This window comes from Oxyura jamaicensis, assembly GCF_011077185.1.
Source record: "Oxyura jamaicensis isolate SHBP4307 breed ruddy duck chromosome 6 unlocalized genomic scaffold, BPBGC_Ojam_1.0 oxy6_random_OJ106629, whole genome shotgun sequence".
In the NCBI taxonomy this organism is placed as follows: Eukaryota; Metazoa; Chordata; class Aves; order Anseriformes; family Anatidae; genus Oxyura; species Oxyura jamaicensis.
In genome coordinates this window covers 1-16,696 of record NW_023304020.1, presented here as the reverse complement: position 1 = coordinate 16,696, position 16,696 = coordinate 1, and the positions used below count along the sequence as shown (strand labels likewise).

General features: G+C 60.3%; 3 protein-coding genes across 3 annotated transcripts; all 3 read right to left on the bottom strand.

Moving 5' to 3' along the window:
- Positions 1-113: 113 nt before the first annotated feature.
- LOC118157520 (peroxisomal leader peptide-processing protease-like) lies at positions 114-2,145 on the bottom strand. The gene is made up of 4 exons (XM_035311898.1): positions 953-2,145; positions 724-854; positions 430-609; positions 114-334 (listed from the first exon to the last, which is right to left on the bottom strand). Exons 1-4 carry the CDS (start codon positions 1,909-1,911, stop codon positions 129-131), a joined length of 1,476 nt encoding a protein of 491 aa, XP_035167789.1. The 5' UTR covers positions 1,912-2,145; the 3' UTR covers positions 114-128.
- A 367-nt stretch (positions 2,146-2,512) lies between these two features.
- LOC118157522 (GTP-binding protein SAR1a) lies at positions 2,513-6,087 on the bottom strand. The gene is made up of 8 exons (XM_035311900.1): positions 6,009-6,087; positions 5,740-5,813; positions 5,109-5,228; positions 4,775-4,840; positions 4,061-4,164; positions 3,540-3,671; positions 3,140-3,427; positions 2,513-3,106 (listed from the first exon to the last, which is right to left on the bottom strand). Exons 2-7 carry the CDS (start codon positions 5,795-5,797, stop codon positions 3,311-3,313), a joined length of 597 nt encoding a protein of 198 aa, XP_035167791.1. The 5' UTR covers positions 5,798-5,813; positions 6,009-6,087; the 3' UTR covers positions 2,513-3,106; positions 3,140-3,310.
- A 231-nt stretch (positions 6,088-6,318) lies between these two features.
- On the bottom strand, positions 6,319-16,414 carry LOC118157521 (inorganic pyrophosphatase-like). The gene is made up of 11 exons (XM_035311899.1): positions 16,258-16,414; positions 16,017-16,081; positions 13,606-13,659; positions 12,943-13,062; positions 11,565-11,651; positions 11,145-11,271; positions 10,504-10,631; positions 9,100-9,185; positions 8,821-8,890; positions 7,688-7,727; positions 6,319-6,633 (listed from the first exon to the last, which is right to left on the bottom strand). Exons 1-11 carry the CDS (start codon positions 16,319-16,321, stop codon positions 6,602-6,604), a joined length of 873 nt encoding a protein of 290 aa, XP_035167790.1. The 5' UTR covers positions 16,322-16,414; the 3' UTR covers positions 6,319-6,601.
- Between the last annotated feature and the right edge of the window lie 282 nt (positions 16,415-16,696).

Sequence of the window (16,696 nt, the reverse complement as noted above, 5' to 3'; positions counted from 1 at the left end):
GGGGGGGGGGGCACCCTCATCCCCCCCCCAGCCTGCTGGCGGAGGGCACCAGGGGACACCAGGGCTTGAGTCACAGTCTTTATAGGAACAGCCCCCAGGTTTTTTTTTTTGGGGGGGGAGAGGGGGGGTCACAGCTTGCTGGGGGGCCGCTGCTGCAGCCTCCAGGCTGCCCGCGCCCCCTCGTCCCCCGCGTCGAGCGGGGCGAAGGCGGCGGGGTCCCCGGTGCGGAGGTATCGGGCGAGGGGGGGCTGCAGCAGGGTGACGGGGACGCAGAAGTTGAGGTGGGGGTAGGTGGCCCCCGCCGCGTGGTCCCGTGCGTTGCTGGCCACGATGCCTGGTTGGGGAGGGGGCGAGATGACACCAAGGGGGGGGGGGGGGCCCACGAAAAAGGGGCCCGGGGGGGGGGGGGGCGGGGAAGCGGGGGCTTACCCAGGAGGCGTCCGTCGCTGGCGGCGAGGAGGGGGCCGCCGCTGGAGCCGGCGTGCACGGCGCAGGTGCTCTGCAGCATGACCGGGGGGGCCCCCACCACGGCCGACAGCACCCCCCCGGTCACCGAGGGGCCGCACGCCCGGCCCAGCGCCCCGAAACCCAGCGCCAGCACCGCCTCCCCTGCGCGACAGCGGGGTGAGCTCGGGGTTTCGTGCGTGGCCCCTGAACGCCCCGTTTTCCCCCCAGATATCCCGTGTGTGTCCCATCCCCCCCCCCCGTGATTCTGGTGCTTACCGGGCTGGAAGGCGGAGGCCAGGCGGGGGGGCTGGAAGCCGGGGGCGCGCTCCTGCAGCTCCAGCACGGCCACGTCGAAGGGGGACGCCTCGGCCGCGGCGAACACCAGGCGAGCCTGCAGGACGGCGGCCCTGCGAGCAGGGTTACGGGGGGGGGGGGGGAATAAAAAAATCAGACCTTAAAATAACGACAGACCCGGGGGGGGGGGTTGCTCGCTGGCTGTGCTCACCGGCCGCCGTGGGGCCGCAGGGTGACGCGCGTGGTGGCGCCGGGCTGCAGCACGTGGCGGCAGGTGAGCAGCAGGCGCGGGGCCAGCAGCGTGCCCGAGCCCCAGGCGCCGCCGCTCTCCACCAGCGCCACGCAGCCCAGCGGCGCCGCTCCGGGCACCGCCGCCGGTGGGGCCGGGGGGTCCCCGAGCTGCCGCAGGAGGCTGCGGCTGCTCTGCAGGACGGCGTGCAGCGAGCAGAGCAGCGCCAGCCCCGGCCCCCCGGCGTTGCAGGAGGTGGCGGCGATGACGGCCACCACGTGGGGCCGGCTGGGCGCGGGGCCGACGAGGACGGCGCCGCCCTGGGTGCCGGGCAGGCAGCGGGCGTCCGTCAGCAGCAGTGCGTTGCCCTCGCCGGCCGCGTTGCTCAGCACGCCGCCGCTCAGGGTGTTGAGGAAGAGGTCGGGGCAGAGGGCGCCGAAGGGCGAGCCGCAGGCCAGCAGCGCCGCGCCCTTGCGGAGGTCGCCGGCGGAGGACCAGGGCGTCCAGCCACCGCCCGGCGCGTCGAGGCCGGGCACCCGCAGCCAAGCGAACCAGGGCAAAACGGCGGCGGCCTCCCTCTCGGCCTCCCCCTCGGCCTCCCCGCCGCTGCACCAGCTCGCCGCCACCCCTGCGAGTGCCTGGGCGAAGGCCTCGCAGCGCGTTAACGCGAGAGGCTGGGCCTCGTGCTCCTGCAGGGCAGGCGGGGCGTCAAGCTCGGGAGCGGCGCGCAGGACGCGGACGCGGAGGCCGGGCGGCAGGACGGAGGCCGGCAGGGCCTCGCGGCGGGACCAAGCCTCCGGGCCGGGCTGCAGGAAGGGCGAGAAGACGGCGGCGTGGCACAGCACCAGCCCGGGGCCGCGGCACAGGATGACCCCGCTGCAGCTGCAGGGCTCGGGGCCGTCGCCGACGCTGACCACGCAGCAGGGCAGCTCCGCCGCCATGGCCCCGCACCGCGGGCGACGCAGGCGATGCCCCGCGCGGCCGGCCGCCCTGCGCCCCCACGGCCGCTCCCCGCGTGACGCGTGGCACCGCCTCCCGCCACCATTGGTGCCGGGCGCCGGCGGTGTCCCGGCCAAGAGGCGGAGGCGGAGCGGCGTGCGGCGCGCCGACGTGGCGCAGGAGGGTGCGCGGGGCGCTGCGAGCAGCCACCGCCCCCTGCAGCCGCGCTACGGCAGCGCCGCGATGCAACGGGGCACGCAGAGCATCGCGCGTGGGATGCGCGGGGGGCGCGGTGCACCCGGCAGCAGCACTGCTGCCTCTTCTCCTGGGGACACGGCCGCCGGCCCCCGCAGAACGCGCTGTGCTGCCCCCCGGGGTTTGGAGCTGAAGGGTTTGGGGTGCTCAGGGATCAAGCCCGGCCTCCAGCCCGTTCACCTGCCTCCATCTGCCCCATCCTGTGCTGCTCCACGGCTGCCGGCCATCCAGGTCCCACGTCTGCAGCCGAAGCTCCTGCGGCGAGGGGCCCGTACGGATCGGGGCGCCAGCACCGAGCGCGCCCCGCCGCCCGCACGGCTGGGCCCGAGGGAGGCTCCGCAGCCCTTTGGAGGAGAAGGACACGTCTTTATTGAACTGAACGTGAGCGCGAGACAGCCGTGGAACCAACAACAACAACAACAAAAGAATATAAAAGAAACGGGTCGAAGCCTACATGAACCACCTTATGATAGGCAAACGTCAGACACCTCCATGCTAGGGGCACCAACAGCGGCTCCGCGGCTCTCGCCTCCCCGCTGGAAACGAAATCCCGGCGCGTCGCGCCAGCTCGGCCGCCGTCCCCACGGTGCCCTCGGCTCACGGCCCGCCTGCTAGGTTTGCTGAGGACTTCTAACACCATGATGCTTTGTTCGGCCATTTGCGAAAGATCTAAATAATATCGTTAAATATATTTAAAAAAAAAAAAAAAAAAAGGAAAAACCAACCCTAAACGGACTCTGGACTAAACAGGATGAAGGTTAAACTAAAAAGTTAGAAGGGACGCCGTTTACGTGGACGCTTTCTTTAAAAAATATAATTGCTTTGTTTTCCGCGTTGTTCTTTAAGTCGATTGACCACAGTGGTGAGATCTCGCTCTTTTTCAGCGGCGCGGCGCGCGGCAGCGCATCGCCCTGGCCCCGCCAGCCCCGTTGTCACCGGGAGCTCCCGCCGGGACGCCGTGCGGGGCCGCGCCACCTCCCCGCCGGGCAGGGGAAAAGAGCTGCGTGTCACCACTGTGCGGCGGGGCGGCTGCAGCCAGGAGTCTCTCGGTCGATGCCAGTACGCGTTTGGAAAGCTTGCCGCGGCCTCGGGAAGCCCACGGGAAGCCACGAACGGGATCAGTCCGGAGGAGCCCGGCGCTCTGCGTCAGTCAATGTACTGCGATAGCCAGCGGAAGCCCTCGCCGTAGCCCTGCCGTTTCAGCACGCTGCACATGAACACCTCCATGGGGCGCGTGTTCAGGTCCTTCAGTGGCACGTTTCCCTGCGGAAGCCCAGCCAGAGGTCAGAGCTCTCAAATCCTGCCCCGGGGCATCACCGGCACCCGGCCAGCAACCCCCCGGGGTACTCGTCCCCACGTTGCCTCCCCTCCCTACCTTTCCCGTGGTCTGTCCGTAAAGCCCGAAGATCTCCCGCAGCTTCTCCTCGCTGATGGCCTCTGGTCTGTCGATTTTGTTCCCCAGGATGAGGATTGGCACGTTGGATATTGTCTCGTCTGTCATGAGCGCCTGCGAGCAAGAAGCAAGTCAGGCAGAGGCAGAAGCAGCGCCCGTCACCGCCCACGACTGTCTCTTTGAGCTCTGCGACCAACAGGGGTTATTTGCTGCTGCTACAGCGCTCCCGTGGCTGGGGTTTTTCCCGAAAGGGCTGGCAGAAGAAAGCCCTAGCTAAGCACAGGGGCCGTTTCCAACGTCGTTTAGAGGATCCCACAGCGAGGGCACCCAGCCTGCTTCAGTCCCCGCGCGAGAGATCCCCACAGCAGCACAGGCTGGGCGAGGGGCGCACCGGGAGCGCAAGTGCGAAGCACGGGACTCACCAGTTCCACCCCCCAAAAAAAAAGAAGGGATTTGCCTCGTTTAGCTGCTCGAGGCTGAAAGAAGGCGACAGCCGAGCTTACGTTCAGCTCGACTTTGGATTCCATGAGCCGGGAGTGGTCGGCGCAGTCCACCAGGAAGACGATGCCGTTGATGGCCGGCAGGTAGTTCTTCCAGACGCGGCGGGCTGCGAGGCAAGCGACAAACACCGCCCCGTGAGCGTGCCTCCGGGGGACACGGACAGGGACACCGCCCCAGGACAGCGCTCCTTGGCCAGCCGCCGGCCCGTTTTGCTGGACAGAGGCAGCGCACGGAAGGGGAAGGCACACGTGGAGCCCCTGAGGAACCCTGGGGTTGGAGCAGCCGCGAGGCGTGCATTGAAAAAGCAAGCAGATTTTTTTTTTGGGGGGGGCGGGGGGGATTCAAGAAGCTAAGTCTAAAGATAAAAATGCAGCCACTATCGCAAAGAATAATCCCGTGACATCCCAGTCTTCTACGGCTAAAAATACTTCAGGCAGCAGAGCGTGAGCTGGCAGCCTCTTTTTTTCCCCCCCAAACCGCCAGAAGAAAGCACGAGCGTCCAGCCACCGAAATAACAGGTCTCCCGGAGCCAAGAGGTTATTTCCACGCACAGCTCCCCAAGCACTGCCAGGCAACAAATAATTAGGTAGCGCTAATTGCTAACACTCTCCAGCATCACGTTTCGGCCGGTTTTTCTTAAGGTGGCGGGAGAATTTCGGGGAAATCGGAGGACTGACCCCCTCTCGGTGCCTCCTGCTCGGCGAGCCGGCGCTTACCTTGCTCGTGTCCACCCAGGTCAAAAGTCGTGAAGGTCATTCCGGCAATCGTCAGCTCCTCTGATGCTGAAAGGGAGGAAGAAAAAAGGCGGCGCTTCAGGGGGACAGAGAAGGCACCACGGCCAGAGATTTTTGGGGACGCGTACAAACATCACTTCGGCACACATTTCGCTAGAAGCCCTCTCCCTCCCCCCTGAACCAGCTCTCTGCCTCTCAGCTTTATAGCGGAGGGGCAAACGCCCGTCAGCGCGGGACACCGGCGGGTTTCAGCTGCGCCCTCACCGCCTGCCGTCCCCGCAGCGTCGACAGAAGCCCCCCGGGGCGCCCCACGTACTTGGGTGCAGCGTGGGGACGTGCTGGCCCAGCCGGTCGTCCTTGAGCATGTGCAGCAGGGTGGTTTTGCCGGCGTTGTCCAGGCCCAGGAAGACGAGCTTGCCAGACTTCTTGTACAGCCCTGCGAGGAAGCAGAGACGCGCACGTGGAGCGGCGCAGGAACGTCTGGGGACACGAATCCCAATCCCTAAGGGCCGGGACGGCTTCCAGGGCAATAAAGTGGCAGGTCCTGCCCTGGGTCTTGCCAGGAAACCTGGCACTTTGCGAGTTTTTTTGCAGGCGTTTCGTGAGCTCTGTACGGAAGGTGTAGTTTTTGCAGGAGCACGCAGGGCAGCGTCCCACGCAGCGGGTACAGATCGGTTCTTGCCCACGCGAGGTACTTACACACGGACGTTTTGCCCCCCAGACACGAGGATTTTACATCTTTGCCCCCAAACCCGGACACTTTACGGGTTTAAACTCGTGCGGGATAGCGGGAGGGCAGTGAGGAGAAAAGCGCGAGGCGCGCAGTGGGCCATCCCCGCCTCAGGATAACCCCAAACACCCCATTTCTCCCCGATTCGGGGCCGGGCCCCGCCCTGGCCGGGCTCCCGCGGCCCGGCGGCGGGGCTCCGGGGGCGGCTTTTCCTCACCCAGGAACTGCAGCACGCTGCTGAAGCCGTTGTACAGCCACTCGAGCAGGAACGACATCGCTGCCGGCCGACACCTGCGGGCACACACACGGCACGATGCGGGGCGGGCCCGCGGCCGACGGGCCGGGCCTACGGGCACCGGGGCGGCCCCGTTGGGACCGTGAGGGGCCCCTAAGGACCGGGCCGGCCCCGTAAGGACCGGAACGGCCCCACAAGAGCCGTAAGGGCGCCGTAAGGGCGCCGTAAGGGCTCCCCAAGGCCCTCCCCGCCCACCTGCGGCCGCCCCCGGCCCCGCTCCGCCGCCGCCGCCTCCTCCGCCGCCAGCTCCCCGCCGGAAATGGCGTCACGGCCGCTTCCGGCCCGCCGCGCTGGCTCCCACGTCGGCCCTGGAGCTTGACGTCAGGCCCCGCCCACTCAGCACTAAGCCCCGCCCGCCCCTCCCCCGAACCACGCCCACCCCCGCTCCTCCCGCCCCAGGGCCGCGGGTTCGAGCCCCGCCGCCTCCCATCCACTTTGCAGCGCCCCCCCCAGCCCCCGTTCAGCCTCCCCCCAGCCCCCAGGCAAGCAGCGAGGCGCAGCCAGGGTTCAGTAGTTTTATTTCCAGCACCCACACCACGCGTACCGGGCCGGCCTCACCCCCCACCGGGTGCTGTGGGGGCACAAGTGGCGGGTTGGGGGGGCGTTGAGCCTCCCAGCCGCCCCTCCTGCACTCAACACGCCAGGCAGCGGGGCTGGGGGCACTTCTAGGCAGCATAAATTAGAGGCAGGGGCTGCTCGTTGAGACCAAAGCTAGGTTTCTGGGCTACTGGGCAGGGCGGCTCCGCTGGAGGAACGCGGCTGGCTCAGCCTCCATCCCCGCTCCTTAGTTTTTCGGGTAGTAGAACCACTTGTCCACTGTAAGGGGCAGAAAAAAGGGGGGGGGGGGGGGGGTTAGTCCTCTGCCTCAGCACGAGCTCAGCACCAACCCCAGGGGCACCGCCACACACCCAAGTTCTTGTGCAACCGGGAGGGCCTGCGGGTGTGTGTGTGGGTGCGCTGTTCTCCCCGAGATGTCACCCTTAGTCAGCCGGCCGTGAGGAGCGGCGCCGTGACTCAGCCACGGCCAGCTCAGGAGCCCTGGCGCTCACCTGACTCAGGAAGGTAAGGCCACCTCGCTTCTGAGGCACGCCCCACAACAACTCCTGATCCCTTCCAAAGCCTTGACTGATTTAACTTCAGTTCCTGTCCAGCTTTAACAGAGATGGGAGGACAGCTCCTGTCCCTCTTCCTGCCCTACAGCCGCAGGCTCTCAATGCTGCCATGAGGTCGCCCTCACCCTGGACACCTCGCACAGGAGGACGCGGTGACAGCTGCCCCAGGATTTGTCCCACAGTTGTCATTTTCCTACGCGGTCATGCCCCGTGCGAGGGACAGGGTCCTGACACACAGAAAGCCTCGCTACCAGCTCGCAGCTGCCACTCGCTCCGTGACAGAAATGTGATCAGCAGCAACTGCAGGACCGAATTCACGGCCGTTCTCTGCCTCTCCTCTTCGCGGAGATCAAGTGCTTCCCTTCCTCATCTCGCCTACACTGATGACCTGGCGAACCCATTTCAGAGGAACCGATGGAAACCCATGAAAACCCTGCTATCCCTGCACTTCAGTCCCCTGAAGTGCTCTTCTCCAAGGGTCTGCTACGCATCAAACCTCTTCTGGAGCAGACTACAGCATCTCTGATCTGCTTACCGCCCACGGAACCAGCCTCACGTATCGAAACGATCAAACGAGGCCACGACAGAAGTGACGGAGCAATCAAACGGCATCAGAGACAAGCTAGGTCTGACAAGGTCCTTCGTTTTTCCCACTGCTAGAGCCAAACCAGGCCACCAAACCCCCACTTTCCTACTGATGGTTCCTTTGAGGCAATCTCCAGCCCGCATCAGAGCGTAGCGTGGGCTTTCCAGCTTACCTTCTGGTGGGATGGGGTTGGCAGCTGTACAGGGTGGTGCCTGGAACGAGAAGGGGATTAGCAGGCAGCAACTGCTCACGGTTCAACCTCCTGCCTGGGGCTCACTGCACACCACTGAGGGCTGCACAGATCTTTTTTGAGCGCAGTTTAGGATCTGAGCTGCGTAAATCAGCCTGTGGCGGGCAGTGAAGGACGAGTCCTGTCATCACGCAGGCTCCCCCTGCACGTGCCCGGCGTGCCGCTGGGGCTCTGCCCCGGGCATTCGCTCCCCTCACGCTCCGGGGCCACCTGTTTCTGACCACAACCAGTCACCGTCCGTAACGCTATCTGCTGCCTGCCTTCTGCCTCTTTTATTTAAACATACAATGTAAGGGTGGAAAAGAGATACAAAGGACTCTTGGGAAACTCCTCAGAAGAGTTTCACCTGATGTTTAAAAAGCAGACAGCCAAGGGGCCGTGGCCGGTGACACCCTCCACAGCACTCCACTTTCAAAAACCCACAGTAATTCAGGTACCAGAGGATACGAGCACTTAAAGCCAAGAGCTAGGCAGATGACCGTGACAAGTCTACGGAGAGATTCTGGTTTCCAGTCACGTTTCCATGCTCTGAAGCAAACCTTGTTTTGATTCTCCTCCCCTACTCCTCCGACCACTTTTAAGTTGCCAACAACGGTAATTTCACAAGCCTCGGGAGATTCAGCTGAGCCCTGAATCAGGCTAAGGGCACTTACACGGGAAACCTCAAGTTCTCCACCGCGAAGGAGGCATGGTCCGGGCTGCAGGTCTCTCAGAAATCAGGCTCTCTGATCTCAAAGGGTGACCTGGGCTGCGAAGCTCTCGAAAGGCCCAATATTTAAATGCTCTTTGAGCAGCTGACAGCCAGGCTCCAGGTCAGAAATGCAGCCCTTCACACTGGATTGGATTCCTTCTCCCAGATGACTAAGGGTGAGGAGAAGCCTCTGGAAGAATGTCTGACTCGCTCCGCATCCATCTGATTTAACCAGAAACAGATGCTGCGCTCAGTCATCCAGAACTTCCAGGGTAAGGCTGCTCTTTCTGCGATGGCAACTTAGGGCCCCACACAACCCACCCCGCTCTGACACTGGCGCTGGGACACCCGATCTGGTACTTACTGCGTCCACAGTAGCTTTAGCACACTCTTGACTACAGCAGAAGGGACTGTCCGAGACCGTCAGGTTTGTGCTGCGAGAAAGGTCGCTCGTGAGAAGGTGAAAGCCAAGCCTCCCCCCAGGAGTATTAATTAGGCAATGGAATACCGAGAATCGTTATCGGAGTTGCCCGGTTGCCTGCTGAGGCAGCGAGCAGCTAACAGAAAGCGTGTCGAGCCAGGAAAGGAAGCTTCACCGTGGCTCATGGGGAAGGAGCGAGCACAGTAACCAGCGTTAACCTACCAGTTGATCTCTCCTCTGTCAGTTTTTTTAGCTATCAAAGCTTTCCAGTGTTCGTGAGTGCTTTGGATGACGTTCACTGCAAAATCCTGAAGACAAAGACGAGGACAAACATAGTCAGGTGCGAGCACACGACCATCTTCCCCAGACTAGCAGCTACGTGGAGGAAGAGGCCTGTGTTTACAGCTGATTTCAGACAGAACACCTCCCAGAGTCAGAAACTAAGAGACTCTCTTGGAACACCTCTTGCATTACTTTGCCTTTGGTGAGCAACAGCAACCTCCCAGCACACACCAGCTGAAACAACACAGATTTTACAATAAAAAGTGCTTTACTTCCAAGGTGGGTGGGTGTGCCAAGGTCGCCTCGCTAGCCTGAAGCCAAGAGAAACTGAACGCAGATATTCTAGTCCCGAGCCACTGCTGCCTTACAAAAGCACCCCCGCCCCGCAGCTCCTCCCTCTGTTTGTCCGCGGCAGCCAGTTGGTCCTGACCAACCTGCCAGCTTTCCTCTGCTCCAGCGCTGCTGGTATCAACAGGAAGAGCCACACGGCTAATCTAGCTCTGGAACTACTTGAAAACGAGCCCGCTTCCAAGCAGATCACAGCTTTTTCCCTTCAAAGTGGTAGTAAATACCCGAGTGTTAACCGGTCAGCTGGAGGCCGAAGCACGGGCGATTGTCCCCGCAGGAACACCAGCAGTAAATATCCTGGTCTGACACAGCGCGAAGCCAACTAAAACACCGCAGCAACACGTGTGAGGAGCCTTGTCCCTGCTTTCTGCCTCGATTCCAGTTTCACCCAGTCTGAGGGGCAATGAGCTGGCCCAGCCCACCCAGCCTCGCACCACGAGCCGAGGAGAGCTCCCATTTGGGAGCAGTAAGTTACCGGGCTAACGCTGAGGACAAGTAGAGGCAAAGGAGTTGTGCTGCTGAGGCACAGCCCTTACTCAAAGGGCATGGGGAAAACTTGGCCAGCATTACAATTTAGGCCTGAATTCATATTTTCACTCCTGCATTCGCCTCCCTTGGGCACTGACTTGTTCTACCGCAGTCTTTCGCACGCTGAAGCGAAGGGTGACATCAAGTGGCCTTTGCTCCAGAGCAGGAGCAAATAAACCCGGTGTTTTCCTGCCTGGTTCTGACAGGCTGCCAGCCCTGACGGGATCTCATGTGAACGTCATCTAGAAGCCAGACTGATAATATCCAACAGTAGTGGGGCGATAACCCTGTGCTTTTTTCCCCTAGTACCCCTGCAAGCACCAGCCTGGAAACAAGCAGAAGGGGAGGCTGCAGCAGGAAGAACGAAGGCAGCTATATCCCCAGCCCTCAGCAGCTACTCGTTCAAGTCCCTGGGCACCCAGAGCTCCGTTTTTGGGCAGGTCACGGTAATGAAAACACTGACCCTACCTTGTCTTTAAATTCGCCATTAAAAGCAAACTGGTTTTCTGGCTTTCCGTCGGGTACTTTGTATCTTCTGAACCAGTCCACTGTAGCTTCCAGGTACCCAGGCTTCATCCTCCTGACATCATGGATATCTAGGCAGGGAGAGAAGGTTTGTGACCCAGATCCAACAGCACAAGTCACTCCGCTACCGCCCTGCTCCTTCGAGCTGCCCCTCCTCACAGAGCTTTGGCGACATCCTGGACAGGTTGCAGGACAGACAGAAAGCGGATGCCTGCACGTGGAGAGGGAAGTTGGTGTCTCAGCTTCAGAACAAAGCCCGGCTTCCCCCAGGAGCACAGACACATTTACACAGCTTTGATGCGACTTGCTGAGCAACCCCGCTTCCTTCCACTCAGAGGACAGAATGCAGGCAGCCTTTTCTTTGAGATACCATGCCGTGCAAAGGTCTCCTAACCTGCGATAAACAGTACTGTATCACTTTGCTAGAGGATGATAACTTCCTGTTCTGCTTTCGCAGCCAATATCGCATCCGATAAGCACGGTGGCAGGGCAGGAGCAAGTCCATATCCTGCCCTGAAAGCTTCCTGCAGGCACCCAGTGGAGACGGGGTAGGACCAGACCCGCTCCTCCCTCCGGCCACCTACCGTTATAGTTGCCTGCCTCAGGGTCTTCAACGTTGATAGCGATTATCTTCCAGTCTGTCTCGCCCTCATCGATCAGTGCCAGCGTGCCCAGCACCTTCACTTTGATTACCTCCCCTCGAGAGCAGACCTGCGAGGACAAAAGACTTGTTGTCAGCACCCACACGTCCAAGAACACGCAGCAGGAGGCAGCGCAAGCTGTCAGGAGTTCAGCAGGCAGTCCTGTACCACCAATCTGCTGTCGCTTATCAGCAGTTCGCAAGCCTCGGCTCACAAGGCTTTCGCTCTAAGATCTCATCAACCATCCCCAAAGACAAGAGAGGAAACGTCACATTCTTAAGATACAGGAGATAAGGGCTGAGTAACATCTCTGAACAACGGGCTCCAGAGCCGTTAACCACATTTACCTTCAGAATGCATTACCTTACTTCCAATTTCGCACACGTCGATGGGATCGTTATCTCCACGGCAGCCAGTACCTTCATCCTTGTGACCTGGGTCTTCCCAAGTCTGCAGAAGCAAAGCAAAAACCCCACGCTGACCGTGTTTGAAGAAGAAACAAAGGGCAGGTTTATTTCACACGAGCAATGGCCTGGAAGATACAGCTGACGACCCACTTCACGCTTGCTTTCAGGGCTAATGGTCGTGCTGTGGTTTTACATTTGCTTGCAAATGCAGCTTAAATCCAAGGCAAAGCTCTTATCTTGCCAGGAGCAAACCGGTCCCTCCCACTGACTCTTTCAACAACTTTTCAGACTTCCTCCTCAGCTAACCAGCCGCATAAAGGTGAAGCTCACATCTAGGAAGAATACCTACTCACTGTTTTGGCTGCCTGCCTGCTCCTCTCCCTATTCATTCCTTAACAGAAGTTTCCTGAACTCCAGATAGCAGGCCAGCAGAGGTGGAAGACAGATAGTGTGTATTGCTTCCTTTTGGTCAAAGGATTAAAGAACGCTGTTACACCAGAGCAGAAATGGGAACCTGGGGTCACCTACTCCACACCACTTAGCGTCCTTAGCCTCTCACCTGAAGCAGTGAGCGCTCGCAGGTTGGAAGGCGGGGCTCCAGCAGGTATTGGAGCCATGCCTCCGAAATGAGCAGCTGCTTACAACATCAGGAGAGAAAGGACTCGGGGTCCACTCTCACCCTAAGGAGCACCTACCTCTAAGGTCGCTCAGAGAAAAATGAATGCTCTTCCCAAATCCCTGCGTGCCAGGACATGACTGTGATAGTCAAGACCTTGTGATGCAGCCAGAGCGTTCAGGTCACTGAGACGTGTGGAGCTGAAGGACTCCCCATAATCTATCACACGTCTCTGCGAGGCAGTTGTAAGCTCAGCCCCTTTCCCCTGAAGCACAGCTTTTTTTGGGCCACCAACACGGGACCAGCCAAAGGGTTCAAATGCTACAATTCCACACAAGCAATGCTCAGATTTTCACTGCCTCGGGGCTGCACACCTAGCTCCTGGAGCGTTGGCTTAAAACTAGGTCCTAAAGCTTTACCGGGCAGGAAAGGGAGCACGTGGCACTGCCAGATGCCCTTTGTGAGCCTTCTGCCTGTACTTCACTCGCAGCAGCCGCTTGTCCTCTGATTTTCCAACAGCTTGTTTACAGCACCAGCTCCAAGCCTCTCCCTGGAGATTTCTACCTGCAAACATCACTGCTTCCTCAACAGGTCCCCTCTGTTGGCAAGGCTACAGGTGCAGTTGCAAATGTGAGTTCCAGCTCAGGCTTTCAGCTGGCAGGGGTCAGAGGCACACACGCAGACACGAGGAAGAGTGAGGCACAACAAAGTACAGTACCTGCGGGAGAGCACCGTAATTCCAGATGTAGCCCTTATGGGGAAACACGTTGGCTACGTAGCGTAGTTTTCCTTTCTTCACATCTTGCTTAATTGGGTTTAAGGGGTCCTTTGTCGCAATCTGAAAGAGAAGTTACATCAGGCTCTCTGCTCTGCTCTCGAGGAAAACGGCAGTGATTTTCTCCAGGAAGCTGGCTGCTAACTGACAGGCCGGGGAGCCAGGGGCTGACACCACGGCCAACACGAGCACTGGACAACGCCGTTTCCTCTTGCATCCCCTGGGTACAGATTTCAGCAGGCTTACCGACGTCAGAACCAGACACAGGGGTAAGACCGGTTACACGCCGCTTTACGCAGGAGCCACAGAAGAATACCAAGTGATTCCAACTCCTGCAAGACTTCAGCCTTTAGCATTAGGCAAATATTTACATGAAAAGTCAGAACTGTGGCTAGAGAACCTCCCTGACACGAACTCTGCAGGAAGGCATGTTTTGAAAGGCCTGATTTATCGGGACTCAATCACTGTCTTCCAAGTTACGGAGCCAACGATGCTAGACTGTTCTTCAGGAGGCAGGAGGGAGAAGGAGAGGAGCAGCGAAGGCCCGGATTATTCACAGACTAGTCAGCTGAAGCACTGCAGGCAGGAACGGCAGTAATAACTTACCTCCATTTTAGCGTTTGTCCATCGAGGTATTTCCACAACCATGTTGAACACATTCTGAAGAAAGCAAAACATCAGTGAACGGGGAGGAACCTCAATACCACACCATACCAGAGCAGACATGTAAGCACGAACGCCAGGAAGACTGCAAGAAAACCGGAACTTCTGGCCTTTTTTTTTTCCCCCAGTGCCAATTCTGAAACACCTGACAGAAGTCCCACCGTCTAAGTCAGTCATGTGCCATTACTCAGGTTTTAGTCCAGGAGGTTAAGCTAGATCGCGAGCTTTCTGCACACTTTCCACCAGGTGCCACCTGAGAACATCCCTGTCATCTTTTCACACGACAGCGAGCTGGAGTGAACTGATGCCAGCTGCACAAACAACGCCGGGTGAGACAAGGTGAGGTTTTAGGCATAGTCATTAAACAGGAAGCGTGGAGCTCCTACAGCAAGGGCCACCCTGACCACCTGGAGCAGGAGATGCCTGCAGTAGCCACCTCCTTCATAACACCGGTACTGTAATACTATCCTGAGTGACCAAGAGCTTTCCTCCCAATTATTCGTCCCCACACCCGGCAGGACCTCACTTACAGGTAACCCCTGACTCCAGCTGGGCCCGGAGGACCAGGCCTCTTCCACACTTGCATCTTAATGAGCGCTGCCGGAGGAGATTATGGCCTTCAATAAAAAGTCAGACCTTGCTCCCCAGCATCCGCCAGGTTTCTAATCACCAGGGTAAGCGGCATTAGCCCTGCAAAGGTAACACGGGGCGTGCTAAGACCCTTGCACCTGTACTGCGCCACAAATAGATTGCTACCGTGCAACGAGTGCGGTTATGTCACGCGCCTCCCTAATGAGTTTATTGCATCCTCTTAATTGCAGGGGGGGCACTGTTCATTTGCAATTTAAACGGGAAAGGATATATGCTATTTTTACTTATAACTAAGGTGAGGAAAGGAAGGAGATGACCACAACTGGCTGGGCAGGGCATGAAGGACGACCTGGGGGCACATCTCGGCTCCGCTCACCACCCCCCAGCTCCAACACCCCAAGTGCCAGACCTGGCTCGGCCCCAGACACCCAACGGGCAGCCAAGGTCGCTCCTTGGGACCGGACGCACAGGTACAGATGAGGTCAGCACATCCCTGCTGAAAACACTCCCCGTGATAATCCGCTCAGTGCCAGAAGTCTAGGGATAAAGATCAAGGCACCAGACACGCTGCAAGGTAGCCTTGTGCTCCCAGCTGGGCTCCCTACCGCAGCTAACGAACCCGCTAAGTAACAAGTAAAATCTCTGCAGAGCATTCCAGTGACAGAAAGAACGAGCTCCAGCGTGATCAGTTGTGCAATTTTGGCTCGCTTCTCTCTCAATGACTTGGCACCGAGGCGCTGGCGAGCAGCACGCTGTGCCTGAAGGCGCAGCAGTCGTCCCCTTTTGTGTGTTAATCATTACCAGGCCACCGAAACCCTCCTCACCCTGTGCTCGCTCCCCAGCTCTGTCCTACGAGTGTCTGCAACGTGTGATACCACCTGAATATTCCCTTCTGAGTTACCCCACAATGCCTGTTTTTCCTTTTGCTGGCCACGGGCAGCAAACCAGGGGCCTGGTGTCTCTCCCTCCTTCCCCTCAGCAGCCCCCGTTACACCCATTTTCCCCACGAGAGCAGTTCTCAGTACTGGCCTGGGCAGGACAGCGGCCAGCAGCTTGACTCAGAGATCAGCCTAACGGGCTCTCAAAGCAGGGAATGGCAAAGAGGATGGGAAAACCTCCGGAAGGATTCACACTGGGATTCAGGACCGTGCCCAAGTACTGCAGTGTGCAAGAACACAGGAAAACTACTCTTTAACCTGTACGTGGGGCTCTCTAGCGTGTCCTTTTCAGCATCCAAACCCACACTGTTTCTCAAGCTGCGTGGCTTTTTAGTACTTGTTAGAAGAATAAGCGAGCTACAGAGGTGAGGAGCGTGAGTTATCCCTGGAACAACGCCGAGAGCAGACCACAGAACTGAGCTGCTTCGGTTTTTTGGGCAGCGGTCTCAAAGAGCCCGAAGCGACTAACCGCTGGCAGGGTGCAAACAGCACGTGGCAGGCGAGCCGAGCTGCTCCTCCTGAGGTCCTGGGGTGCTGCCACAGCCTCAGCTTCGCATCCTCGCCTGGCGCTGGGCGGGTTACGGGTACAAAAACGACCTTACAGCAGTTAGAACCCGCGCGTGATGCACACCCCATGCCCACATAGCACACACCTACATGGGTCCAGGTGGAAACCACAGCTGGGGTGGCTCAGTGTCACCTGCCGGGCAGGAACACGGGGCTAGGGCTGAGGACACGACCCCTGCCCCTCCTCCCAACGCCCCCCTGGAGCCCGACACCCCCGAACCCCGTCTCCCCCGAGCCCAGGGGCCCGACCCCGCTCACCTCAGCGCCGCCGTCGCGCAGGGGGATGTCGTGGAAGGGGGAGACGTACCGCCCGGCCGCGTCCTCTGCAAGGCAAGCGGGACGCCTCAGCACCGGCACAGGCCCGGACCAGGCCGCAGGCCCTCGGGGGGCTCGGGGGGGGGTCCCCGAGGAACACCCCCTCGGCTCGGGGCGGCCCGGGAGGGGGCGAGGGGACGCGGGGAGGGTGCGCGGGGGGTGAGGAGGGAGCGGGGGCACTCACTGAGGAACAGGCGGTACCCGGCGCTGTGCGGAGCGCCGCGCTCCTCCGCGCTGTACCCGGCCATGGCACCCCTCACGCCCCGCTCCGCGCCGCCGCTCTGCGCATGCGCCGCTCGCCTCAGCGCCGCGCCGCCCTCCTGCGCATGCGCGGCCCGCAGAGGCGCAGGGGGGGTCAGGCGCCCCGCCCGCTGCGGGGAGTGACGTGGCGCCGGGTGACGTGCGCGGAGTGACGTCTGCGGGGGCGGGGCCTCGGGGGGGGGGGCGGTCCTCCAGGGCCACCACATCAGGGAATGGTCCACCAAGGTCACCGCAGCATGGGGTGACATGGTCCACTGTGGCCACCACAGCGTGGCGTGGCACCATATGGCCACAACAGCCTGAGGTGGCATGGTCCATCAAGGCCACCACATCACGGAATGGTTCACCAAGCCCACCACAGC

Excerpts from the sequence above, each read along its gene's own strand:
- LOC118157520 (XM_035311898.1), bottom strand. The coding sequence starts at position 1,911 with ATGGCGGCGGAGCTGCCCTGCTGCGTGGTCAGCGTCGGCGACGGCCCC. Across the intron at positions 855-952 it reads CTGCGGCCCCACGGCGGCCG|GGCCGCCGTCCTGCAGGCTC; the intron begins GTGAGCACAGCC and ends CCCTGCTCGCAG. Across the intron at positions 610-723 it reads GGCCTCCGCCTTCCAGCCCG|GGGAGGCGGTGCTGGCGCTG; the intron begins GTAAGCACCAGA and ends GCTGTCGCGCAG.
- LOC118157522 (XM_035311900.1), bottom strand. The coding sequence starts at position 5,797 with ATGTCGTTCCTGCTCGAGTGGCTGTACAACGGCTTCAGCAGCGTGCTG. Across the intron at positions 4,841-5,108 it reads CGTCCCCACGCTGCACCCAA|CATCAGAGGAGCTGACGATT; the intron begins GTACGTGGGGCG and ends CCTCCCTTTCAG. Across the intron at positions 3,428-3,539 it reads ACGGACAGACCACGGGAAAG|GGAAACGTGCCACTGAAGGA; the intron begins GTAGGGAGGGGA and ends GGGCTTCCGCAG.
- LOC118157521 (XM_035311899.1), bottom strand. The coding sequence starts at position 16,321 with ATGGCCGGGTACAGCGCGGAGGAGCGCGGCGCTCCGCACAGCGCCGGG. Across the intron at positions 9,186-10,503 it reads ATGGCGAATTTAAAGACAAG|GATTTTGCAGTGAACGTCAT; the intron begins GTAGGGTCAGTG and ends CTTTGTCTTCAG. Across the intron at positions 6,634-7,687 it reads CAACCCCATCCCACCAGAAG|TGGACAAGTGGTTCTACTAC; the intron begins GTAAGCTGGAAA and ends TGCCCCTTACAG.